Here is a 26,617-nt window from a genome sequence, read left to right as displayed (position 1 = left end):
GCACAGAGTAGCATTATAACAACTTTCAACACACATATGTATCTAATATGATAAACAGCGCTGCGTTGCCCCACATACGCATGATCGGAAGAAGCGGAAGCGCTCGTCTGCGACATAATAAAAGCTCCACTGCTCTCGAGGCGTGTATCGCGCTCGTCTCTCATTAGCAATCACTCCAGCGGCCTCGTTCCTCTCCAATGGCTTTCAGCTCCACCCTCTTCATACTACAGTAATGTTAATAAATCTTTAATACATTAGCTCATCGATGAATATGAATATAGTCCCGTTGGATTCTTTTCCACCGGCTATAGATGTGAAGACAACACCTCCCATGATTCTGCGAAATCAAGGCGTCATCAAGCTACGCCTTTGTTTTGAATAAGTGACATCTAGTGGCGAAAATTACATATTGTGCCTTTAAAGGAAAAATATCAGAATTATTTTTTTTTTTTTAAATAAGGAAGACTTTTTAGCAGTTTTTCTCTGATTTTGTCTTCAGCGTGTTATAAACCCAGTCTTCAAACCCAGTACTCTGAAGAGAGCGACTGGACACCATTTGACTTCCTGTCTCGCCTGGTGAAAGAGTGGGAGGGGGCAGGACAACTTCCTGAAAACAGTGCTAAGAAAACAAGACGAGTGATCATCAGACCAGGTGAATCTAAACAAATGTCTCATTCATTAAAAATCCCTTTATTCAACAAGGATGCAATAAATATATCAAAAGTGACAGCATAGACATTTATAATGTAAAAAGATTTGTGTTTCAAATAAACGCTGTTCTTTTGAAGTTTCTGTCCATCAAAGAATCCTGAATGCATCATGGTTTCCACAAAAATATTAAACTGTTTTTAGCATTGCTAATAAGAAGCAAATCAGCATATTAGAATGATTCTAAAGGATCATGTGACACTGAAGACTGGAGTAAAATTCAGGAATAGAGTCAACATTTGAAAGTATCGCACAGTTGACAGTATTTTTGATCAAATAAATGCAGCCTTGGTGAGCAGAAGAGACTTCTTTTAAAAAAAAACAAGTCTTACTAAACATAAACTTTTGAGTGCAATTATGTACTTTCTTCCACTCACTTGCAGGTGCGGTGTTAGGGCGTGACGGTGGTGCCATGAAACAGATGATGATTCCCTTTTGGCTTGGCCTGGGTGGGACACTTGGCTCGGGACGACAGCCCTTCCCTTGGATCCATGTTTCAGACCTTGCTGGCATCATTGCTCATACCTTGGAGCCCCATGAAGAACATTCATCCACAGAGCCAGATGTATTTAATGGAGTCGCGCCTGCAATGAATACAAATTTTGAATTCACTAAAGAGTTGGGCAGGGCTCTAAAAAGACCTACTATCTTCCCTGTGCCGGGCTTTTTCTTGGATGTTTTCCTCGGTTCTGAGAGAGCTGTTATCCTCACACAAGGCCAGAAAGTGGTGCCCAAGAGAACTCTTGAGTCAGGGTTTAACTTTCAATACCCAGATCTTACTTCTGCTTTAAAAGAAATCGTTGGATAATATGAGTGATCAGTCAAAATAGAGACGTGAGAAAATTCTTTGGTTACACTTTATTTTAAGGTGACATAGTTACTCAAATACTCAAATAAGTACTGAGTAATATTAATTAACTACATGTACTTACTATAGAGTTATGGTTAGGGTTTGGTTTAGGGTTAGTTACTTGTAATTATGCATAATTTACTGGTATTACTATAATAAATACATGTTGTAACGTGTAACTACAGCACATTAAAATAAAGTGTTACCGATTCTTTTATGCATACTAGTGCAGTTATAACACACATTTTTTAAATTTGAATTAAGCATGTAAAAAAATAAAGCTTGCTTGTACAGAAATGACAAATACATTTAATTAATTTGATTTATTGTAGCTACTCAGAGAGAAACAATGTTCTCCGTTCTTTTTGATTGTCCGTCCCTCATAGGAACAAGTTATATTTGTCTGTGTGTACAAAATGAGCACTGCATTTGTAAATAAATGTCTACATGAAACATTTTGAGTTCTTCTGAGTATATTCCATCATTAGATAATCATAGCAGATGTTATGTCTCTCATGGCTATATTTGGCTCATCTGTCTGATCCATGGGGTCGTCCTCTACATGGAATGTTTACATATTTTTCTTCAAAAACTACCTTTGGAACAAATGCAGATCAACAAAAAAAATCTGTATATGAGTTACAATTCACATACACCAGCTTTCTGATTTTAGATATATGTATATGTACACAATATGCTTCTAAGGAATGTGTCACGTTACTGCTTCCTATAAAACTGACCAGTACTACTAATAAAAACATGTTAACCTCAAGATGAATCATGTTGAGATACAGCACAAAAGGAACTGATGATGGAAAGTTTAAAGGGTTAGTTCACCCAAAAAAATGAATATTCTGTCATTTATTACTCACCCTCATGCCGTTCCACACCCGTAAGACCTTCATTCATCTTCAGAACACAAATGAAGATATTTTTGTTGAATCAGCGGTTCGGAGCGCCAAAGTCACGTGATTTCAGCAGTTTGTGGTTTGACGGCGATCCGAATCGTGATTCATATCGCTGATTCATAACGCTCCGAAGCTTCCTGAAGCAGTGTTTTGTAATCAGCCATCACTATAATAAGTCGTTATTTTTTTTTTTTTTTTGGCGCACCAAAAATATTCTCTTCGCTTTATAATATTAATATTGAACCATTGTACTCACATGAACTGATTTAAATATGTTCATTAATGGATCTTGAGAGAGGAAATGTCATTGCTGGCTATGGAGGCCTCACTGAGCCATCGGATTTCAACAAAAATATCTTAATTTGTGTTCCGAAGATTAACGAAGGTCTTACGGGCGTGTAACGGCATGAGGGTGAGTAATTAATGACATTATTTTTTGGGTGAACTAACCCTTTAAGTGCCTCAACTGTACAAAATTGCACATAAATGAAAATACTCATTAAATATTTTTGAGAAGTTGACATGTCTGGTGTTGTATCTTGGTATAGTCCATGAAAAACTATTTTAAACAGCCTTTCACTCATATATATATATATATATATATATATATAAATATATATATATAATTATTAAGCATGCAGCAATTAATGGAATGGAATTTAAAATAAAAACTAGCAAAGGCAAAAGGTGTTTAAAAATGGTGACATTTTAAATAGCAGTTTCTCTTATCCAATGTTTTTATTCAGTGCCACTAAAACAAGAGGTATTACATTTGCTGCCCATAAAAAAATCAGTTACATAAATTTGAATGCTTTTAAAGCATTACATTACATATTTTTAATGTATTAGTTCCAAAAGGTTTATGTATAATTCTAAATCTGTAACGTAATAAATTTGGTTTGTGTAAACGGTCTTTTTTTCTAATAAAATACGTAATTATGTATTTTCACATTATTGTGAAAAGCGCTATACAAATCAATGTGAATTGAATTGAATTGAAACTTTTCAGATTTCAAAATGTCATACTCAAAAATACACGCGAAAAAGGTCTATGTACACGTCATGCCTCAACTACCCAATCACAGCGAAATCATTTACATAAACACCATTCTTAACGTTCGACCGAGTTTCGTGTACAATATATCAACAAACGAAATCACAATTATCTTGGAAAATGAGCTAATCTGAAATGTTTTATAATTTTACGTTTTATAAATGTTTTACTTCCCATTACCTAAATGACTCACCATCAATGTAAAGTGTTGTTCCGGAGCGAGCTTAAAATGGGACTTGCAGACGACGTCACGAACTGGAGCGGAAGGAAGCTTACTGTAGAGGTCACATGCTGAGTGTTTGTCACTCCTCCATTCACCTCGGGGAAGGTCTGAGACAAGAGCCAATAGCTGTCCTCACAGGACATCATCTGAAAAGATGAGCGAGCGCACAGAAAACATGGGTCACAGCGCGGTGTTCTCGCACGAGACGTTGACACATGCGCAGATTACAGCAGGTCAACTGATGCGATCCCCGCTGACTTGGAAACACTCGCGGCTGGCGAATGAGTTCAATGTGTGAGCTAGCACAAGATGCTAGAACCCAATTCAGACTACTCTCCCTCCGCTCTTTTTGAATAGTCTTATATGAACATATAGACATTGTATACATGAAATCAAAATTGACCATTTTTATTTTTTTATGGAATATTGCAGTATTTGTTATAAATTATTATTTTATACATGCACATATTTTTTTTAAATTCATACGCCCTCATAATTTGCAATCAAAATACTTTCCTTCCCTCTTGCAACAACATATCTTTTCTCTGATGATGACCAACAGCAAACCACAATGATACAATCAATTCCTGATGGACAAAATCAAGCCCCGCCCTTCTTATTCAGAAGCTGTTTCACTGCGATATACGTCACAGTAGGGAAGAAAAGACTAGCTGCATCTGAAATCGCGGTACTACATTTGAATTTAAATTTACTTAACAACTGCTGAAAAAGTATGTTCTGTATAGTATGAATGAATTCGGACGTATTACATCCGCCATGTTGTCACTGTCACGTGACCTACCAGCGTCAGTTACGTCCCTTTAACTCCATTCACAAATCCTCTCCCGTGGCCTCATGGGATAGTAAAGTGTAAATCGTATGCGCACTTCAGAATCTCACCGGAAGTAGTAAGTCATTCGGGTTCTTTTCGCCTCCTGTTTTTCGAATACTATGAATTCAGACATACTACTCTGTTCGCATACTGTTTTTTGCGCACTATATAGTAGAGAAGTATTCGATTTCGGACGCAGCTTATGGCAACTTCCATTATGCTGACTTTAAAGGTGCAGTGTGTAAAATTGAGCAACATCTAGTGGTGAGGTTGCGAACTGCAACCAACAGCTCAGGCCACCACTCACCCCTATATTTCAAAGCACATAGAGAAGCTACGGTGGCCGACACAGGACAAAGGTGTCGTCATCTGAGCAGTTTGTCCATTTAGGCAAAGACTATAGATATATAAAAACTGTTCACTCCTATTAGTTACGAATGGGAGAAACTGCACCGTGCAATATGGCGGAATACGTCCCGCCTTCTAAGTAAAAGAGCTAATCGCTGATTGATAAAGTCATTGCGTCACCGCAGCTGCCGTTAGAGGCTCCAATTCCCGTAGAAACCTGAGACTCGCGCTTAGGACTGCACATGCACATTGGCTCGTCTAGCCTGAAAAGTAAGTTCATGTCAGATTTTGTTGCTGATTTGAAATATGTTATTTAATTGTGAGTTCGCCAAGCAGTTTTTGAGATTTCAGGATTCCCTCATTCAAATAAGTAGGACTTAGTCTTGGATGCCCGAAATAATTGCCCGTAGGTGTTGCAAATGGCTGCCGATTGAAAAGACTTTCCTTGAAAGGGACTTTGGTTTAGGGCTACTGTAGGAAACATGCTGGCGCAAAATGGCGAATTCGATGTAAGGGGACCTGCGGTGTATGTAGATAGAAATGGCTCATTCTAAGGTAATAAAAACATAATGGCTCATTATGTAAGGGTTTTATACACCACTGAAAACATAGTTATGTATATTATATTGCATTTCTGTCAATAGATCCTCCTAAAATTTACACATTGCAACTTTAACTCATTTGGATTTTGATACTGGTGAATATTGAGCATTGGGTTCAGTGCAATAGCAAATCACAATCAGGTTGTATAGATGAACTAGTATATTTGGAAATAAACATTACAAAAGTCCAACTGTTATCCACAAACACTGCATTAACAGATTATAGTAGTAGGTCTCATTGCGTCTCGTCATTTTTAGAGCCATCTTCCGCATGAAATATCGGCAGCAGGTCTCCCCAGTCACTGCTACGAGCACATCTGTACATGTCCCTGTTAAAATGGACAACAAAAACCATTGTTAAAACAAGCTGTGCACCTGCATAATGTATTAGAGGTAGTATAGGAGGACGATCTATAAAATAAAAGCATTACATACTTTCCATGATGACGGGCCGTTACAGCGAGTTGTTTGAGTTCTCCATTGGCGCAGCACAGCTGACACTGAACATGTCTGGGTCGGCGACGGACTTGTGCAATCAGTCTGGCCATGTCCCAGTTCTCCATCTCCCGAGCCTTCTCTCCATTGGACCTGGATATAATCAGGAAACTGAACTTCTCCTGCTGCCTTTCTTGGCTCTGTAATGATTGATTCATGGGGGAAAGAAATATATAATATATGGGATTATACATCCATCCATAACTACTTTCTGAATAACCAAAATCTTATGAAAACTACAGAACAGAAATTCAGTTATTCATGACGAACAATTCAAAAAGTCAACTGCTTGAATGTTTTGAACTCACCCGAGATAAGGGCAGAGAATAGTAGAACTGAGTGAAGTTACAAGGTACTACAGGTCGCTTGATCAGCTTGGGACAAGGCAGCTCATGAGTGCACTGTCCAAAATGAAACCCAGCAGTAGATAATGTCAGCCACATATTAATATACCACATTAATGGAACAAATAATGATGATGTTTCAACGCACAGGGGCAAATACTGATGGTCTCCTCAAGTCATGCTGTACCTCCTCTTCTCTCTATAGTTATTCAGCAGAAGTTTGAGAGAAATCACAACAGACACTTTCTGATATTTCTGAAGACTTTTGAAAGTTGCAGTTCTATAAGTACCACTTCAAACAGAAAGACATATTTTAGCAAACTGACATAAAGCAAAAAAAAAAAAAACCTCAGATCATACGTTAAGTATAGCATCTCTGGCCTCCATAAGGATTTGGTGGCCATCCTTGGTTCCATTCTCCACCAATACCTGTACAAAGAACTGCATTAGGAAACCGTAATTCTGTTTAGACAGCAGTGTTATTTTACTATTTTTTATATAAAGTATTTATTAATATTTTGAATTAGCTTTTATTTTTATTTTTTTAGTTTTCATTTTCATTTTAGTATTTTTATGAAGTGTTTTTGTCATTTTTGTTTGTTTTTTATTTTTCTATGTACACTGCCCGACCAAAAAAAAAAAGTCATTGTTTGGATTTAAATATGCAAATGCTTAAGAGTCTATGACTGGATCATTATTGCAGTGATTATTATGTTTCTAGCATGTTATATGTTTGGGAACAGTTCTTTTAACCCTAACAGATGGAGTGTGTAGCTTCTCATTTAGCTGCAGTCTGTAAGTTTTGCCTCTTTGTCGCCATCTCTGTTTGAAACCTGCAATCGCAGTTATTTGCGGAATTATCATCTTTACGTGGGTTGTGCCTCGGCACGGCTCCTCAGCGCAGATGAATCTAATGTTTGCTGTCAGTCACCACAGCGGTGTCGATACTGTACTTCAGAATCACAGATTCTGCATCTTGAAGTATGACCAAAATAAGAATTTTTGCCGGAAAATGTCATCTGAACAAGTAAGTAACATGTCTGCCACTTTTGTTCTGACCAACTGAGGAAAAAAAGCATTACAATAAATCGCGCTGCCAATGGTGATTAAATCTAACGATCGCTTAGCTCGGATCACGTCAAACTGTTCAAATTATTATTATTGTTATATTTTGTTCTCAAACTGTTAATGTTAACAACATCAGCATTGCGTGACTATGTGTATTTAGTGTGTATTAGCGTTAGCTGTAGATTTCAATTTCTGTAGCCACTCCGCAGTCTGAAGTCTTTTGCTTTTGACTACGGGTGAATCTCCAGTTGTCACTGTTGATTGTCATTTGGACCTTTCTGGATTACAATCTGCCATCAAAATGATAAGTTTAAATATTTCAGCTGCTGTGAGAAAAGGCTATAAATGATCAGCCACCTGCAGCATCCTCACATGCGATATAGCCGACTAGCTGGGACTCGTTCTTTATGTATACAGACGTGACGTAATGACGCAAAGACGAACGGCTGCATGCTCGAATTTCCCACGGAAACCCACCAGTACCGCTCGAATTATAAAACATTATTACAAGCTTACCGTTGTGAATCGGGCTAAGGTAAGGAGATAGTTTTGAACACTGGCTGGTTATGTACTTGCTCAAAACTGATTTTGGATCATTTTTAACCAAAAAAAAAAAAAAAGCTATGGACTGCATGCTTTACACAACCATGTAGAAAGGCACATCATGTCCATATTCCAGGATGACATGTCAAGATTCATCAGACTCAAATTGTGAAAGTATGCATGAAGGAGGAGCACGAAGAATCATTTTCACACATGAATTGGCACTTTAAACTCATTGAAACGTCGTTGGGATGTGCTGGAGGAGACTTTACAGAGTGCTCACCTCTTGCATTGTCAATACAAGATCTTGACCAAAAATTGATGCACCTCTTGATGGAAATAACATCACAACGTTTGTCATTCTGGAATATGGCCGTGATGTGTTGAACTTGAAGATTCTAGATTCCACTGTCGCTTCAGTGTATATCCTTTGAGTGATTTATAATCAAGCTATTAATCAACATTCATCCTTCTAAATACTAAATGATTTGAATGACTTCTTCAAGCGTATGTTAAAGTATTTATTTTCCTGTTCAACCTCAATCACTAGAGTGTTTGTACTTCTTACTATGGGAAAAAACATGTTATCAATATGTTTTGGGGAAGTATCCTGTTTAGAGTTAGAGCTCAACTTCAACCTTGATGAAGCTATGTATCTGTGTATGTGCGCTGGTATTCTCGGTTACAGATCAGTATTGGTGAACAACCAACAACTGGCACCCTGGATGAGGGTTCAGTGAAATTTTCTTCAATTGATTTAAACTCTCATCATATCTGGCCCTTGGGTCATTAACTGTAAAATCCCCTACAGTGTCTTCCTACATGGTTGTTTAAGAAATGAAAAGGCTACACACTCCATCTTTAAGGGTTAAAAGAACCGTTGCCAACCATATAACATGCTAGAAACATAATAATCAGTGCAATAATGATCCAGTCATAGACTCTTAAGCATTTGCCTATTTAAATCCAAACAGCGACTTTTTTTTTTTTTTTTTTGGTCGGACAGTATAGCTTTTAGTTTTCATTCATTTTAGTACATGAATTTAAACATTTCCAATTTTTTAAAATTTTTTTTTGTTTCAGCTTTATTTCGATTAACAAAAATATTTTTAGTAGTTTAACAATAGCAACACTGCAAGATAGTAAAAAAAACTATATTCAATGTCACAGTTCCATAATTTATGAAATTAGTTAACTCGAGCATCATCACTCACAAGGTAGGAGTTGGTTTTTCTCCAAAGTGTGAAAATAACGTTCAGTCGCTCGTTCAGTGTGTCCAGTTCTGACAAAGAGAAAGCAGCTACCACAAGATCAAACTGCACCTGTGGAAAGGAAATACCTTTGTTTTATTCAGTTGTGTAAAAGCAATGTATCATTTGGGCAAATAAATTCAATTAAAGATGCCAGCTGAAGATACCTTAGGAGAAACAGGGAGGAACTGGCGGAAATATACTTGTTTGATTACTGGATTATCCATCTCACTGCCCCCTGTTTGGGACAAACAAACAAATTTTTGTCTGTAGATCTGTTTATATAGGGTAACACTGTGCTTAAAAGTTTGACTGAATGATCTTACCTCTAAGAAGTTGTTCTGCCAAGGTGTTCATGTCTCCAGAGCTGTCTACACAAACATACTCCTTCAGAGAGTCTCCCCAGAGTGAGTGTGATGCCCTGAGACAAAGAATAAAATAGAAATATATACACTAATCTTAAAGCATGCATCTTTCAAAGCAAGTTAATAAATACCACAATAAATCAGTCGTATTTATATGCCTCCAATGGGTTCTTTTCACTTTATAATATTCTAATGTTCTGAGAATGTACATAATTCACTGACATAGATATAATTATGACAAATATACACGACTTGTTTGTGATAATGATAATGACTTTATCCTGGCTTTTACTGTGCCTGCATATATATTAGGATGTCTACGATAATATTGTGCACAGGGCCTAAAACTAACTTGCCAATGGCCGGCCATATATATTTTTTATCAGCCATGACACTAAAATTTTAGATAACAGTGAAAATTCACAACTCTCTATTTTCTATTTCGATACCACAGCTAAAACTACTAGCCTAACTAATATAAATTTAAAACATTATTAAAGACAAGTAAACAGTCAGTACTAAAATAAGAACAAATAATTCACATTACAAGCAAAAGCACAAATAAATACAATATAACAAAGATACAAATGAAATAAACAGGTAGGTCTGACAGTAGTTTTCAGGTACAGGAATTTAATAAAGTAAGCGACTGTAAATTAACACTGCATAGTCTTCACTGTATAAATTAAACACCCTTATTAATTAATCCTTAATAAAGTTACAAAAGTTATTCAGTCAAGAGCAGTAAGTGATTTTTTCTTTGTCGTTTGTTGTTTGATTAGCATTAAAAACAGACAGCAGCAGGAATATTAGGCTGCTGTCACTTTAAGAGCGAATGCACGGATCTAATACACTGATACTGTACACATGCGTTTACTTTCTCAACTGTTTACGTTCACTTATGACATTACCGACAATGTTTACTAGGATACTCGCTATTTTTGACATAATTTAGTGTGAATTTGGTCGCTCAAGACAAGAACACAGAAGACGTGAAATAGAGCTCAATTTAGTATTTACATGCGAGTAACGAATTGAGTTCCCTTTCGCGTCTTCTTGCGCTTGAATATTTAAATGATCAAGGCTTAATCTTTCGGCCCGTCAACTGTCCCGAGCGTCGTACTCGTTTGTTCACGTTCATGCATTGTTAGAATTCATAAAAAGTGACACCGCTGCTATGCGCTGATTTTTACTCGCATTTGCCACTTGGTTAATTTTTGGCCCTGATTACACACTTTAAATGGACGCAGGTGTGTATCCGAGTTGATCTAGAAAATGTTTTTCCACTTTACAGCACTTTTTTGCATGTCTTTTTGAGGCCTCTGTTATAGTAATAAACAGTTGGAGTCTTATTCGTTGTGTGCGGATCCTTTTGGATTTATACAGTAAGTTTTGTGACGTTGGACTGTGGATATACATTTGGCGCTACACCATTTCTTTCACCATCACTTTATAATATTAAAATATCAATATCTAAATCATACTCACCATGTACCAGTTCCGAGTCCTGATCCAAAGTCCATTAGAGAATATGGTACAAACAAAGGATCTCTCTTCTTAATCTAAGATGTATATCAGAAAGACAGTTTACGACAGAAAATAAATGCAGAGAAACGACTGTTAATGTGCATTAAATACCTCATGTAATGCTCTGAGGACAGCAGCATAACCACCTGCCAGTCTAGCAGCCATATACACCAACCCAAGATCTTCGTTGTACCTTGAAACAGGCCAGCAATAAATCCAATAAAAACCTCACAGTCCCATTCTATGACAGATGCTCCATACAGATGATGTATTTGTACCTTAGGGGAGTCCTGTGGTATGTCGTTTTTCTCAGTTCAGATAATACTCTGTTTCTTATTCGAGCCTCTAGTTTGTGGTCATTGCCATCTGAAGGAAATATTTAATGATAACTGTTTTATTCAAAGTCTTCAGTGAACAGTCAGTGTGGTTTTTATGACATCTCTTTATTCTCTCTTTCATCGATAACTCACCTTTATCTCTCTCTTGCTCCAAAAATTTCCTCTCGAAAAAGCTGGCTTTCTCCCTGAGTTGTGAGGTTTCTATCGCCCGCTTCCTGCTCCAAAGGAAGTTGGACAGCTTATGTGCCCTTTCAGTCAGACTTTTGACATCTGCCCCTAAATATCAAATAAAGGCATATAAGAGCAATTACACACACCACTATAGCGAAATGAGATTGAAATGTGCATTTCAGAACACAGACTAATTTGATCAAAGTACTAAAATAGAGTGGTGGATCAATGTTCATTTACCTTGTAAGACGGATTGTGCTGCTACCTGCAGTTGCTCCGGCAGGTGCACTGTTTTGAGGTTTGTCACACCTGGGTGATTTCGATGAGGAGCACCTTTCAAGAAGTCGGCCTGTTCCAGAGGTGCTGCAGAACTCTGACACTTTAAAAAAGGAAAAACGAATGTAAATGCTACAACTATTAAACTCAACACACAAGGACATAGCAGCTGGTTGGAGGGGAAGGCAGTATTTTAGTATCATTGATTGAGATACTATTATAGTTAGGGGCCAAGCAACGAAGATGCGCAGTTGTTCTTATTGTTCTTCTTCCGTTTCTGCTCAGTAAGTCTGTGGCAGAACGTAGAACCACTTGCAGGAAAGTTATGACATTTGGCACACAGATAGAGGCCAGTTTGAACTGTGTCCATAGCAAATTTGGAGTCTCTAACTCAATCCCTCTAGCGCCACCAGCTGTCCAAAGTTGCACTCACGTTTACGCTAATAACTTCTGAACCGTAACGGCTAGAAACAAAATACTTGGCTCAAGATGATTTGATTCAATTTTGAATTTTCCAAAAACCTACTTCTTCGAACTCCTCCTAGGCTGTTGCTCTGATTTTCACTAAAATTGAACCAGATCATCTTCAGACCATGCCGACAAAAAGTTATGGAATTCACATTGATTCGTCAAACCATTTTCGAATAACTCGCAAACGAATTTTACTTAAAATAGTCGTAAGGCTGTATCTCCTCAACACTTTAACGTATTCAGACCAAACTTGGTCCATGTCATCACAAGCATGAACTGAGGTAACTTTTCAGTGCAGCGCCACCTAATGGCTATTTTTGCTTATTACTTCTGAACGGTTTGTCCAAAAAAGTGGTCTCGTTAGATTCGAGGCATCATGTTGAGTCGAATGATATCCAACTTTCCCATATGCCCATTTTGGTGCATCGCCCATTTTTAATTTTGTCATAAAATGCTGTATTTTATGAACGCATTAGCGTATCGTTACAAAACTCGGTATGTGCCTTCGACACTATGCCCTGACAGTACTCAAAAAGTTTCAGGGCAGCACCACCTTGTGATCAAAAGTTATAATTAAAAAATGTACAAAAATGCTAATAACTTTTTAATAAATTAGCCTATTTTAAAGAAACTGGTCTTAACAGATTCCTTGGTCATGCCGAAAACATAGATATCAATTTTGCCATATTTGGTAAAACTTCCTGTCTGCCATTTTGATTTTCTTTCAAAACCTACTTTTTCGAACTCCTCCTAGACCGTTTGTCTGATTTAATGCTTTGGCATATTGACACCAAACTTTGCAAGTGTCATTGCCACCTCACTCTGACCATACCACATTAATTTGGTAACAGCGACACCTATTGGTCGACTGTTATAAACCTTTCAATCCTATTTCTTATGACTGTATTTTTCAGCCAATTTGCCTAAAATCATTTTAAAATGTCGTTACTTGCTTGTTATTCTGATGCTCCCAGCCATTTTGGCACAGCTTATCGTGCTCTTTGTGCTAGGCCCCAATAATTACTGCTTGCAGCTATATTTTTTATTAATATTTTGATTTTTTTCTAAAAAAAAAAAAAAATGTCTATATAGTTTTATTAATTTTTTTTTAGCTTTAGTTAAACTAAACGAAAATGAGAAATGTAATAAAATACTGTAATAAAATACTTTTAAGATTTTTTTTTTTCAGTTAACATTGCTTTTCAAGTAAGTGACAGCTGGTTACCAAGAAGGAAAGTCATTTCTTTGGAAAAAGGTTGATCAATGAATCATTCACAATAAGTGTCATAGAGATGTGATGCATCACGTCCTGCGTTTTTAATGATACACCTCACATATCAACGTGTGATTGGTCAAAAGTTTAACCAATCACTGCGCAGCAATTAACATATTCTCATTCTTTAATTCTTTGACTCAGATTAACTCGTTCAAACAACACAAAAATACCTTTTCTCAAGAAACTATTTTAGTCAGACAAAAAAAAAATTACGAACAAGTATTACACCCCTTACCATTATTTAAACGAATAGCGTTACTCGCATGGTATATAAGGGAGCTAGGCCACGCCCACACCGGGGAGAGGGGGGAAAACAATCCAACCGTCTCCATTGACTTTGTATTGCGTTAGGCTGTCTCCTTGTCATTTCTGAGGTCTGAGACAAGAGCCACTCGCTGTCCTCACAGGACATCATCTGAATAGATGAGCGAGCGCTCAGAAAACATGGGTCACAGCGCGGTGTTCTCGCACGAGACGTTGACACATGCGCAACTGATGCGATCCCCGCTGACTTGGAAACACTCGCGGCTGGCGAACGAGTTCAATGTGTGAGCTAGCACAAGATGCTAGAACCCAATTCAGACTACTCTCCCTCCGCTCTTTTACTTATTATTAATATATTTTGTTCTTAATAATTCTGTCAATATTCATATTTAAGATATATGACGGATATACTCACCCGCTGCGCTTCTCTCAAACATAAAGCAAAATGGCATCTTGAACATTTAACATACACTCGGCTGCCCAGTAAATACATGTTTTATTCACGATTAATACACATTAGATGCTGTTTACAGTCACTATATATGTTAACATCGGTCACTATGTACTGTCGCGTGCTCATGTGGTCGTCGGCAACACGACTTCAAAATAAATCCGTGTAGAAAGAAGCTGTGGTAAATTCGTTCCTACTAGACAACAGGTCCGAGTTATTATACTTTTGGCGCCATCCAAAATTTCTCAGGTTGGTGTTGAAAACCATTTAAACTTGTGATTATTTAAATTTTACCAAGAGAAAGTTGTGGCTTTAACGTATGTTTTGTTCACACATTTGTCTTAAATTGTTTTGGCGCCATCTCCATGGCTGTGTCGCGCTCCATGTAGATGATGAGGAAGTGGATACAGACTCATAAATTACATCACCTCGTATCTGAATAATTGAGTTTACTTCATACTGATACGTGAGTCACTGCTGAGTGACATTTACAGGAAACGTTCCCTTTCATTTTAGCTTTTTTTTTGACAGCATGCGGCGAACAAGGAGTTCCCGAAGCAAGTCTGTGGCTGATTCAGGCAGTGACGCTTCAGAGACGAAGACGGGTATGTCAAAACAACTTAAAGTTTCACAATCAGCAGCTAAAGTCTGTTAGTCACCTAATGAAGCATCAAACATTGGCAATTCACACTAAATGATTTTCCAAGTAAATGTATAATTGCGTAGCATAGCCACACCAATTTGATTGTATTTAATCTGCTGTATGGGTCACACTGTTTTTCATATTTCACATAAGAGTGATTATCAGAATACAAGTCTTTATTCTTTCAGTTTGGCAGTGGAAGGGGGACGATGATGAGTGGGAACCGTATCCTCCAGCTGTCTGTGTCCAGCTGGATTCAGCAAAGCAGGCTGGTGAAAAGTCGGTGTCACTGGTTCTTGGACCTGGTTATGAAGTGGATCTTGTGAAAATGACTCAGACTAACACTGTCACCAAGTACAAGCGAAAAATACGCCTTCAGAAAGTGAAGTCAGGTGCGTCTGTGTGTATTTCCACCTGATTATGCATCAGTGTCTGGCAGAGAAAACTAATAGCGGCTGATTTGTTGTATTGCAGAAGCTCCGGATGCTTTGAATGGTAATAATGGAGCTGCAGGTGTTGTTCCGATTAAAGAAGAGAAAGAGGAGGAAGAGGAGCAACCCGTTTCCAAAAGACGCAAAGAAGGGAGGAGTCAAAAAGTGAACAAAGCCAAGCCCCTTGTAAAAGAGGAATGTGAAGGTGATGCTTCCCTAATAAATGTCGACTTTCATTTTTGTCTGATGTTACCAGTCCCTCTTATTTATTTTCAACCCCTCTCCTTCAATCACCTGTCAAATTAAGGGGTTAGTTCACCCAAAAATGAAAATTCTGTCATTTATTACTCACCCTCATGTCGTTCCACACCCGTAAGACCTTCGTTAATCTTCAGAACACAAATTAAGATATTTTTGATAAAATCCGATGGCTCAGTGAGGCCTCCATTGACAGAAAGATAATTAACACTTTCAGATGCCCAGAAAGGTGCTAAAGATGTATTTAAAACAGTTCATGTGACTACAGTGGCTCAACCTTAATATTATGAAGTGATGAGAATACTTTTTGTGTGCCAAAAAAACAAAATAATGACTTTATTCAACCATATCTAGTGATGGACGATTTCAAAACACTGCTTCATGAAGCTTTACGAATCTTTTGTTTCGAATCAGTGGTTCGGAGCATGTATCAAACTGCCAAAATCACGTGATTTCAGTAAACAAGGCTTCGTTACGTCATAAGTGTTTCGAAATTTCAATGGTTCACCACTGGGGGGCGTGACTTTGGCAGTTTGATACAGGCTCCGAACCACTGATTCGAAACAAGATTCGTAAAGCTTCGAAGCTTCATGAAGCAATGTTTTGAAATCGTCAATCACTAGATATTGTTGAATAAAGTCATTATATATATATTTTTTTTGGTGCACAAAAAGTATTCTTGTTACTTCATAACATTAAGGTTGAACCACTGTAGTCACATGGACTGTTTTAAATATGTCTTTAGTAGCTTTCTTGGCATCTGAAAGTGTTAATTATCTTTCTGTCAATGCAGGCCTCACTGAGCCGTCGGATTTCATCAAAAATATCTTAATTTGTGTTCTGAAGATGAACGATGAAGGTCTTACGGTTGTGGAACGACATGAGGGTGAGTAATTAATGACAGAATTTTCATTTTTGGGTGAACTAACCCTTTAAGACACCTTCCAAATCCCTTTCAATTAAAATAAAATATGTCCTGTCCTACATTATTGACTTTTCAGTTTGACTTTAACTGTTGTTTGTAGAGGTTGTGAAGACGGTGGTTATGAAGGGAAAAGCCCCGGTTGATCCGGAATGCAAGGCTAAAATTGGAAAGGTAATTTCCTTATAGACCATTTTTGAGCAGACATCACAGTTAGATACATATATAGCAGTTACAGCATTAAATAAAATTTAAGCCTATAACGTTTTACATAAACATAGCCTATAACATTTTTATCTCACAATTCTGACTTTTTTTCTTGCATTTGCGTGTTTTATATCTCCCAGTTCGATCTTTATTCTTCAATTCTGAGGAAAAAATAAGTAAATCTCACAATTCTGTTTTTCCTTCTAAGAATTGTGAGATATAAACTCGGATTTGCGTGAAAAAAGTCAGAATTGTGATATAAAAACTTGAAATTAAGTTTTTTTTATTCTTTAATTCCTTGGCTTCCACAGACTGCTACTGCAGAACTGTCATTTTCTGCCAGCTCCGCCCACAAAAAACATAATGGCTGTTTGCTCCGCCCCTTTTCAGCATTGCGCTCGTTGGGCCTCATTTATAAAGCACAGATAAGCACAGATTTGATACGCACTTACGCACTTTTCCTTGTAAGATTACTGCAGGTTTTTGGAAATCTAAGCTATTTTTGCAGCTCGCCATTCTAAATTAAAGGATTTGGACGATGACTGGTGATCTTTTTATATGTAAATGACATTAATTAGGTGTCGTTTAAATGCGGAGAACTGAAACCATTCAAGATCATCTGTGATTTATAGATTTCACATCTGAAAGAGAGGCGTACGCTCCTTTTCTGTGTGTACGTTAATTTTATGCACATCTGAGAAATCATTGTAAGATCAAATTTAGGACGGTTTCTGCGCAACATTTCATAAACGAGGCCTGTTGTGTTTTGTCTTCCAGTTTGTGTTTTCACAGCATGAAGGAAAGATATTATGGATTCATGAATGAACCGCTCGTTTTAAAATCTTCACTGACATTTGTTATGCTTCAAACTTTTGTTTACTCTACATTACAATAAGTAAATCCACTTCACCAGCTAATTACTCTTCAACAGCGATGCCATAGAAATATACAGAGCTACCGCAAAAACTGAAAAATTCTAAAGATGGCTGTGCGCTTGTTTCTCTGGCACACAAAGTCTATAGGGTCGCCTTTAAGTTTGTTTTAAGACATTCTTTCTTTTCTTTGGTTGTTCACAGGCTCACGTCTACAGTGAGGGCGCCGATGTATATGATGTTATGCTGAATCAGGTGAATATGAAAGATTTTACGTCACTGTTCAAAAGTTTAGGTTCGGTACGATTTTTTTAGTGTCTCTTCTGCTCACCAAGGCTGCATTTATTTGATCAAAAATACAGTAAGTATTTTAATATTGTGAAATATTATTACAATTTAAAATAGCTTTTCTATTTTAACCCCTTAAGCCCGAAGTGTCCCGTCGGCGGGACACCAACCCCAGCGAAAAAATTCATAATCAAATTACTAAGCAACCACTGACAGGAATAACACAAAATAGGTATCATTTTAAGGCTTAGAAACTCAGCTTTTTAATGCATCCATTTTAATGCATTTTGTTCAACTCTTAATGAGTGCTGAGTTATCACTCTAAAACTGAGTATACCGCCTGCAGGCGCCACCTAGCTATAAAAAAAAAATTAATAATCATATTTTTCAAAACTCCTGCCTAGATAATCACAAAATAGGTGTCATTTGAAAGCTTAGAGTCTGAACTTTACAATGAATGTATTTGATTAACTCCTAAGTACTGTTGAGTTATTTGCTGAAAAATAATAATAATAATAATAAAAAAAAAATCATAATTTAGAAAATATATTTTTTTACTATGTACTCCAATGTGTCAAAAGCATCATACAGCTCAGATAATCATGTGTTATATGTCACTTGAAAGGTCTCACGGAGTAGAATACAACGAGTATAATTGTTTTAGGCTTTGACTAAACTTGAGCGAGTTTTTGTACGTGAAGCCCCGTAAGACCCTTGTGTAAATAATAAACCGATGCAGAACTTATGTCACGTTTTTGCTCGTAACATCAAAAAACATGTTCTGATTGTGGAAAAAAACATCATTATTTACAGCAGATTCTTAATCACGCAATTACGACACATAAAACCCCACTGGTGCACAGATGCTAACTAATACTAATACTAAAATGTAGCTATCACGTGGCATTTTGGCTTATAACTTCATGAAACATGCATAGATTGTAGAAAACGGCACATCATTACTTAAAGTGGATTCTCCCGTCTGAAATGAGTCCAAGATCAAATAATCCAATAAGCCGATCACAAGTTACTCCATGTGAAAGAACGATTTTAAAAATGCTCATCAGGGGGCGCCAATAGATAAACAAAAAGGCTATCTTGGTTCCAAATGCTGTAACTTTTGATTTCTTTATGGGATCAGCATGAAATTTGATCCAGATACAGCTCACATAAAGAGGAACATTGCCAAAAAAGAATTCTCCTCCTACCTTATTGCATGTCAAATATGAAATATATGAGCAAACTTTTATTTTTTGCTGTTTATTTGCAGTTTCTCAGCATGAGAATGTCCAAATTTAAATGTTTTTATTTAAAAACTTAAGTTTCCTTTCAAACGATACCGACCTTTTGACTCTCCTTGCTATAGTTACGAGTCTTTACTTTTTTGTGTCACTCAGGAAAAAAAACTCTGAAAATACCCTCAGGACTTAAGGGGTTAATATATTTTTTAGAAAGTAATTTATTCCTGTGATCAAAGCTGAATTTTCAGCATCATTACTCCAGTCTTCAGTGTCACATGATCCTTCAGAAATCATTCTAATATGCTGATTTGCTGTTCAAGAAACATTTATTATTATTATCAATGTTGAAAACGTTTTTTGTGGAAACCATGATACTTTTTTTTTTTGACATTGTGTGACATCTTTTTATTTCACTCTTGCGTTACAGACTAATCTTCAGTTCAACAATAATAAATATTACCTGATCCAGCTTCTTCAGGATGACAGTGCAAAAGCGTACAGTGTGTGGATGCGGTGGGGACGAGGTATGTGCAGAAACACCTCAGATGTTCTGTACCAGGCTCACCTTTGCTATCGTGATGTTTTATTATCATCCATGTTCTTGTTGTTTTTCTCTTCAGTGGGTAAAGTAGGACAGAACAGCTTGGTTAACTGTGGGGGGAATCTAGCTCAGGCCAAAGACACCTTCAAAAAGAAGTAAGTTTATCTTTTACTTGTATATCATCATGTATGATATGAGTGGAAGAATCAGCATATAATCTGTTTATACTCAGATTCTTTGACAAGACCAAGAATGAGTGGGAGCATCGAGCAAATTTTGAGAAAGTTGCAGGAAAATATGACATGGTATTTGTAGACTACAGCATTGAAGACAAGGTAGGAAGACAATTTTGCTCCCAATCCATTGCATTTATGTTCCATTCTTCTTTAGTCATATTAAAACATATTTTTTCCTTTCACCAGGAGAAGGACAAGGATGTGATAGATTCTTCTATTCAACAAAAGCAATGCCAGCTGAACAGCAAGGTCCAGTCTCTCCTAGAGCTCATATGTGACATTAAAGCCATGGAGGAATATGTGCTAGAGATGAAGTTTGATACCAAAAAAGCCCCGCTTGGTGAGTGTGTGTGCATTTGTGTACCAAATTATGAAATGAATCTTGCACATTCTTTGTGATGAAGCATGTATTCAAGCCAATAAACTAAAAACATTTTTGTGTGAAACCATTGCAAATTAAACAAAGTAAATAATTTATTTTATTTTATTCCTAAAGGAAAACTAACTACAGAGCAAATAAGAGCCGGCTACTCCTCCTTGAAGAGGATTGAAGAGTGTTTAAAGAGGAAGAATAGTAATAAACAACTCTTGGAAGCATGCAACCAGTTTTACACTCGTATCCCCCATGACTTTGGGTAAGTTACATTACCGTTCAAAAGTTTGGGGTCATTATGATTTTTTTTTTTCTTCAAATAAATACTTTAATTCAGAAAGGATGCATTAATTTGACCAAAAGTGACAGCAAGTACTTTATAATGTTACAAAAGTTTTCAAATAAATGCTGGTCTCTCTATTAATCTAAGAATCCTAAAAAAAATATCAAGATTTTCACAAACATTAAGCAGCACAACTGTTTACAGCATTTGTATTGATGATGATAATAATAATAAATGTTTTCTTGAGCACCAAATCAGCATATTAGAATGATTTCTGAAGGATCATGTGACAATGAAGATTAATTTTGACTCATATTTTACATTTACCACTGTGTGTGTGTATTTTTGTGTTTCCTGACTACTTGATCCTCATTTAGGTTGCGGACACCCCCCATAATACGCACAGAGGAAGAGCTAAAGGAGAAAATCGCTTTGCTTGAGGTGTGACATTGTAATCGCTGCTCAGCTTTTACGGAAAATATTGCTGATGCTGAAAGTGGTTTGACAATTTATATTTCACTGCATTCTCATTGAATTGTATGTTTATAGTCAGTTTGTACAGACAAAAAGGAATAATTCACACACGAAAAAAGAAAATTCTGTCGTTGTTTTGTATTTTAGGCTCTAAGTGACATTCAGATAGCAGTGAAAATGGTTCAGTCCAGTGTTCAGAGTGATGAGCATCCTGTGGACAGACATTATCGCTCTCTACAATGTCGACTGGAGCCACTGAATTCTCACAGCAATGAATACAAGGTACAGTACATGGTTGAAATAGCATCTTAATAGTAAAATCTTGCATGGCGGATGTTAAAAACGTGACTTGTCGATTTTAAAACTGTCTGTCTTTGTGTAGGTTATAGAGAAGTATCTTCAGTCCACTCATGCACCCACCCATACTGACTACACAATGACTATTCTGGACATCTTTGCTGTGGAGAAAGAGGGCGAGAAGGACATCTTCCACTCTGAGATGAAAAACAGGTACAAGCCACCTTCCTCAATTACACTTATTGAGGCGTTAAAATGATAATTCAATACAGTTATAACAAAAGTTTGATATACTGCTTATGTACCGAAAGGGAAGTGAAACAGCGCTACTCATTTGAACAGTGTCACACAGGCCATTTATCCGCTCGGCTCAAACGGCAGCGCGAGCTTATTAGATGCATTTACTCGCTGATCGGTCTCGATCACGTGACAACTAAAACACGCTGTGAGATCCAGTGAGAAACACTTGAATTAAGGGATGAACACGAATGTTTCTGTGATTTTAAACTAGTTCAAACAGTGCTGATATTCTCAACAGCACTGACAGACACAAGAAATACTGTGCCATGAACGATCCAGTTAGAACGTTTTTCAATCTACAAATCACCATCAGACATGTATTGAAGGAGTAATGGAATATAATTACAGTATTTTTTATGTTATAGCATTTGTGCATTTGAATTAACACTAAAAAATTTATTTAAGGCTACTGTTTTTCATAACAAATACCATGTATAGTTAATTTTTATTATGGTAGTGAGGTGCTATAGGCTATGCGTGGTTTTACCTGATGGATGATACAATGGTTGACCACTGGTTAATTTTAAGTAGAGTCCGAAACTCAAACAGTCAGAATATTTAAATTTTACCCTTTAAAAATGAGGTTGTTACCATTTTTACAGATGTTACTGTTTTTGTTAATGAACATAAATTTACATCTGCATCCCAACTCAAGCTACTGTCAAATGTGCATTTCTAAGAGACAAAACATCAAATATTATTAAGGGGTTAGTTCACCCAAAAATGAAAATTCTGTCATTAATTACTCACCCTCATGTCGTTCCACACCCGTAAGACACCCTTTGTTCATCTTCAGAACACAAATTTTTGATCAAGATATTTTTGATAAAATCTGATGGCTCAGTGAGGCCTCTATTAACAGCAAGATGATTAACACTTTCAGATGCCCAGTAAACTACTAAAGACGTATTTAAAACAGTTCATGTGACTACAGTGGTTCAACCTTAATGTTATGAAGCGACGAGAATACTTTTTGTGCGCCAAAAAAAAACAAAATAACGACTTTATTTAACAATATTTAGTGATGGGCGATTTCAAAACACTGCTTCATGAAGCTTTACGAATCTTTTGTTTCGAATCAGTGGTTCGGAGCATGTATCAAACTGCCAAAGTCACCTGATTTCAGTAAACGAGGCTTCATTACGTCATAAGTGTTTCGAAATTTCAATGGTTCACCACTGGGGGGCGTGACTTTGGCAGTTTGATACATGCTCCGAACCACTGATTCGAAACAAAAGATTCGTAAAGCTTTGAAGCTTCATGAAGCAGTGTTTTGAAATCGCCCATCACTAGATATTGTTGCATAAAGTCATTATTTTGTTTTTTTGGCACACAAAAAGTATTCTCGTCGCTTCATAACATTAAGGTTGAACCACTGTAGTCACATGAACTGTTTTAAATACATCTTTAGTAGATTTCTGGGCATCTGAAAGTGTTAATTATCTTGCTGTCAATGGAGGCCTCTCTGAGCCATCGGATTTTATCAAAAATATCTTCATTTGTGATCTGAAGATGAACGAAGGTCTTACGGGTGTGGAACGACATGAGGGTGAGTAATTAATGACAGAAATTTCATTTTTGGGTGAACTAACACTTTAATAATTGTAGCCTGCACTGCAAACTGTGCTGAAGATAGGCATCATCAAAGTCAGGCAACACAAATTATCGCCTGTTAGAATATGCAGAAACTATTTCTGTTTAGATTTTTTTTTTTTTTTTTTTTTTTTTTTTAAGGAAAAATACTTTTTGCTTAAGTTTACTCATGCAAAAAATCAAGAAAAAATATTTTAGCATTATAAATGTTTTGAACGTTATAACTTATATTTCAGATTTGTGAAATGTTCACCTGTTTTTGTCATGTTCTGACAATAAAGAGTAGTTTTAACTGTCTGGTTTCTACAGCTTTCACTCAGGAGCTCAGGATCAACTTGGGATAAGAAGATTTTACATTTATCATAATAATTATTGATATCGACTGAAATGAAAATTTTGATCATGATAATTTTTTTGGCCTTATTGCCCAGCCCTAATTACACTTCATATGTAATGCTCTATATAAACAGGATTTCCCTTAGATTCTGGTATAGTGTGTCCCTGGATTAAGGCAATCTTGCCATGTATTTCAGATAGTAGAAGTTGTCTTTGTGTGTGTGGATGCAGGATGCTCCTGTGGCATGGCTCTCGTCTGACAAACTGGGTGGGGATCCTGAGTCAGGGGCTGCGAGTGGCCCCTCCAGAGGCTCCCGTGACCGGATACATGGTGAGATGAAGAGATACTGAATCACACAAATATTATCAATAGAAGAATTCTATTTCAGTCTTTGTCTACAAGACGTCTGCAACCATTTCTCTTTTTCCTCCCCCTCTAGTTCGGTAAGGGAATCTACTTTGCTGACATGTCATCTAAAAGTGCCAATTACTGCTTTGCCAATCAGAAGAACAACCAGGGACTCTTGTTGCTGAGTGAGGTTGGTTTTTTTGTATCTAAACATCAAAAAAATCTGCTCCCACTTCCAGATGTGCTTAAAGGTGCAATGAGCGATTTCTGAGAAACACTTTATGTGGAATCAACCCCAAAAATACACACCCCTCCCTTTATTTTCTCGCCCTGAAAATACATGCAAGAGCATGCAATGCAAGAGTAGATATGTTTATCATAGCTGAAGCAAAGCAAAATAATGCTTCGCCAAAAATTAAAGCAAAGATGATGAACTGCAAAAACTGAACACACAGGACACAAGAGTATATACAGCCAAGATTTCATTGTTAGTCACCAGCAGCAGAACAGCTCCAGACTAGGGCTGTGCGATTAATCAAAATTGTAATAAAATCACAATGTGAGCATGTGCGATTTCTAAACTGCAGAAAGCACGATTTTTTCGCCACTCACCTCAGTAATCTAAATGCAGCTCGACTAAATCTAGCACGAGAACAGAATAGAGCGGGTTTACCGTTATAACATGGATGAAATCACAGAAACAGGGACAGTGAATTCTGGGCAGGATAAGGACTTTGCATTGTAAAGCCTTTATACCATGCCATTAAAGCTACTTGTATCTGAATTTGTCAATTGCTGGTTGATTTTTTTTTTTTTTTTTTTTTTTGGAAAAAGGAGAGACATGTCTTAACCACAGACCATGTCTCTGTTCATAGTATGTAAACACTCAATTACATATTTTGAAATATCACCAATCTTTATTCTGATTGCTTTACTAAGCTATGAAATGCAGCTAGTATGAACATTAAAATTATTTTTCTGTGTCCAGATTTGACTAATAATAATGCAAATATTCTCTTTTTCAAATCAATACAAAAAAAAAAAAAAAACTCATCAAAAACAATATCAATTTTGACAAAAAAGTAGTCTTTAATAATGTCTAAATATATGTCCAAATGCAAAGCCTAATACATGCAAAGTAATTATGACTGAAAGCAGCAACACACAAGGAATACACAGCCATGGTAATACATTTATATGTAGGGCTGTACAGCCATCTAGTGGTTACACTGTAGTATTACAGATGATGAATAGTGCATAATTTAGCTGTAAATATTGTAAAATCCCCCTAAAATACTAATATATATGGGGATTTTACAAGCTTATTGTCTTATAGTATTTATTTCTGATATTTTCTGATTTTTCAACCCCCTCCCAAAGCTCTTCTTGATCATATCCCTTCTTTTTCCAGTGATATTCCTTTGAAGTTTTCTCTTTTTGTAATGTCTCTCAGCCATCTCTCTTTCTACAGTCTTTCTTCAAATCTCCCTCTTGCTCACTCTCTCTCCTCTCCCATCATGAGTGGACACGCCCCCTACTGCTGATTGGCTATAAGTGTGTTGTGCTGCTTGGTCTGATCCACGTGATTTTTTTTTTTTCCCAAACGGTTCAGTGGAAATCCCCACCCTGCAACCAATTTCACTGGCACTGAGGTTACAGTGACGGGTAGGTTTAGGGATCAGGGTTGGGTGTAGGCAATCGTTATTGTGATTGACATGGCCAATGAAATGTTTAGAATCGGCTCCAGGGTGGGATTTCCACTGAACTGGTTTGGGGGGAAAAAAAATCACGCGTCTGATCCACTTTCAACAGCATTTCTCAAAAATCACTTACTGCACCTTTAATATGTTTGTGGAAAGTGTAATACATTTTTTCAGTATTAGTTTAAAAACAAGTGATAATTAACAATTATTTTAAAGATGTAAAAGCTAAAAATGATTGAAATCTTTTTAAGCGTTGGAGAGTAAATTTCAGAGATGCGTTATTTTCCCACCACAGGTTGCCCTTGGGGATAGTAATGAACTTTTGGATGCAGATTACAGTGCTGACCAACTGCCTTCTGGGAAACATAGCACAAAAGGCCTGGGGCAGACTGCGCCCGACCCAAATAACTATGTTACATTGTGAGACCGCATTTCAGTTTTTCCATTTTATGTTCTACATGACTCATAAGTGCAGTTCTGAATAATTTTTCTCGTTCTCTCTCAGGGATGGTGTGACCGTACCCATGGGGCCCTCAGTGAAGACCGGGGTGGGGCAGAAAGGAGGTTACACCCTCCTTTATAACGAGTACATTGTTTATAACCCTGATCAGGTACAGATGAGGTACCTCCTCCGAGTTCAGTTTAACTTCTCTTCGCTGTGGTGAGGCATTAAGCACACTGACAGTCTTTACAGTCTGAGATGAAGGACCTTCCCTATAGTTATACAGCATGTAGCTCATATTTCATGACTTTGAATAGACTAAAAAAAATCCTGAAATAAAAAAGGGATATTGTTCTGTTAATGTCTCTTTTACCTCCTATTGCAACATGAAGCTGACATATTTATGTTAACATAAAAGGAATATTGCAATTATTAATAAAAATAAAACAAAATATTATATTTTC

General features: G+C 36.9%; 3 protein-coding genes across 10 annotated transcripts in view; 2 read left to right on the top strand and 1 right to left on the bottom strand.

Annotated features, from left to right (window-relative positions):
• sdr39u1 (short chain dehydrogenase/reductase family 39U, member 1) overlaps positions 1-2,013 on the top strand; it is a 3,886-nt gene extending 1,873 nt beyond the window's left edge. Inside the window, exons 5-6 of the mRNA XM_051870139.1 lie at positions 500-652; positions 1,092-2,013. Coding sequence (XP_051726099.1) covers positions 500-652; positions 1,092-1,516 — 578 coding nt within the window. The 3' untranslated portion in view covers positions 1,517-2,013. The remainder of the gene's footprint in view (positions 1-499; positions 653-1,091) is intronic.
• mettl17 (methyltransferase like 17) overlaps positions 1-14,520 on the bottom strand; it is an 18,060-nt gene extending 3,540 nt beyond the window's left edge. For 6 of the 7 annotated variants that reach the window (XR_007926149.1, XR_007926156.1, XR_007926151.1 and 3 more), the window contains exons 1-15: positions 14,329-14,520; positions 11,867-12,005; positions 11,588-11,731; positions 11,396-11,483; positions 11,229-11,310; positions 11,079-11,152; positions 9,552-9,646; positions 9,393-9,463; positions 9,190-9,297; positions 6,725-6,793; positions 6,513-6,563; positions 6,329-6,421; positions 5,961-6,160; positions 3,714-5,854; positions 1,086-1,292 (exon numbers count right to left, since the gene is read on the bottom strand). Coding sequence is in view for 1 of the 7 variants with exons in the window: in XM_051870057.1 (XP_051726017.1) it covers positions 7,684-7,722; positions 9,190-9,297; positions 9,393-9,463; positions 9,552-9,646; positions 11,079-11,152; positions 11,229-11,310; positions 11,396-11,483; positions 11,588-11,731; positions 11,867-12,005; positions 14,329-14,406 (918 nt within the window). In the remaining 6 variants the exon portion in view is untranslated. The other variant, XM_051870057.1, reaches the window with a different exon arrangement.
• Positions 2,616-26,617, top strand: parp2 (poly (ADP-ribose) polymerase 2). Of its 2 annotated transcripts, none has more exons than XM_051870022.1 (18): positions 2,616-2,878; positions 14,896-14,969; positions 15,196-15,399; positions 15,482-15,643; positions 16,722-16,792; positions 17,902-17,952; positions 19,654-19,750; positions 19,847-19,922; positions 20,000-20,102; positions 20,190-20,343; positions 20,500-20,638; positions 21,037-21,100; positions 21,281-21,415; positions 21,516-21,643; positions 23,891-23,990; positions 24,100-24,198; positions 26,007-26,131; positions 26,217-26,617. In XM_051870022.1, exons 2-18 carry the CDS (start codon positions 14,897-14,899, stop codon positions 26,374-26,376), a joined length of 1,941 nt encoding a protein of 646 aa, XP_051725982.1. In that variant the 5' UTR covers positions 2,616-2,878; position 14,896; the 3' UTR covers positions 26,377-26,617. The 2 variants fall into 2 exon arrangements, with proteins under 2 accessions (XP_051725982.1, XP_051725974.1); XM_051870014.1 differs by lacking the exon at positions 2,616-2,878 and adding an exon at positions 14,473-14,613.

This window comes from Ctenopharyngodon idella, chromosome 2 (genome assembly GCF_019924925.1).
Source record: "Ctenopharyngodon idella isolate HZGC_01 chromosome 2, HZGC01, whole genome shotgun sequence".
NCBI classification, from domain to species: domain Eukaryota; kingdom Metazoa; phylum Chordata; class Actinopteri; order Cypriniformes; family Xenocyprididae; genus Ctenopharyngodon; species Ctenopharyngodon idella.
This window is presented reverse-complemented; position numbering and strand designations above follow the sequence as displayed.

Coding starts and splice junctions, on each gene's coding strand:
- parp2 (XM_051870022.1), top strand. CDS start 14,897: ATGCGGCGAACAAGGAGTTCCCGAAGCAAGTCTGTGGCTGATTCAGGC. Junction 20,103..20,189: donor ACTACAGCATTGAAGACAAG/GTAGGAAGACAA, acceptor TCCTTTCACCAG/GAGAAGGACAAGGATGTGAT. Junction 24,199..26,006: donor GACTCTTGTTGCTGAGTGAG/GTTGGTTTTTTT, acceptor TTCCCACCACAG/GTTGCCCTTGGGGATAGTAA.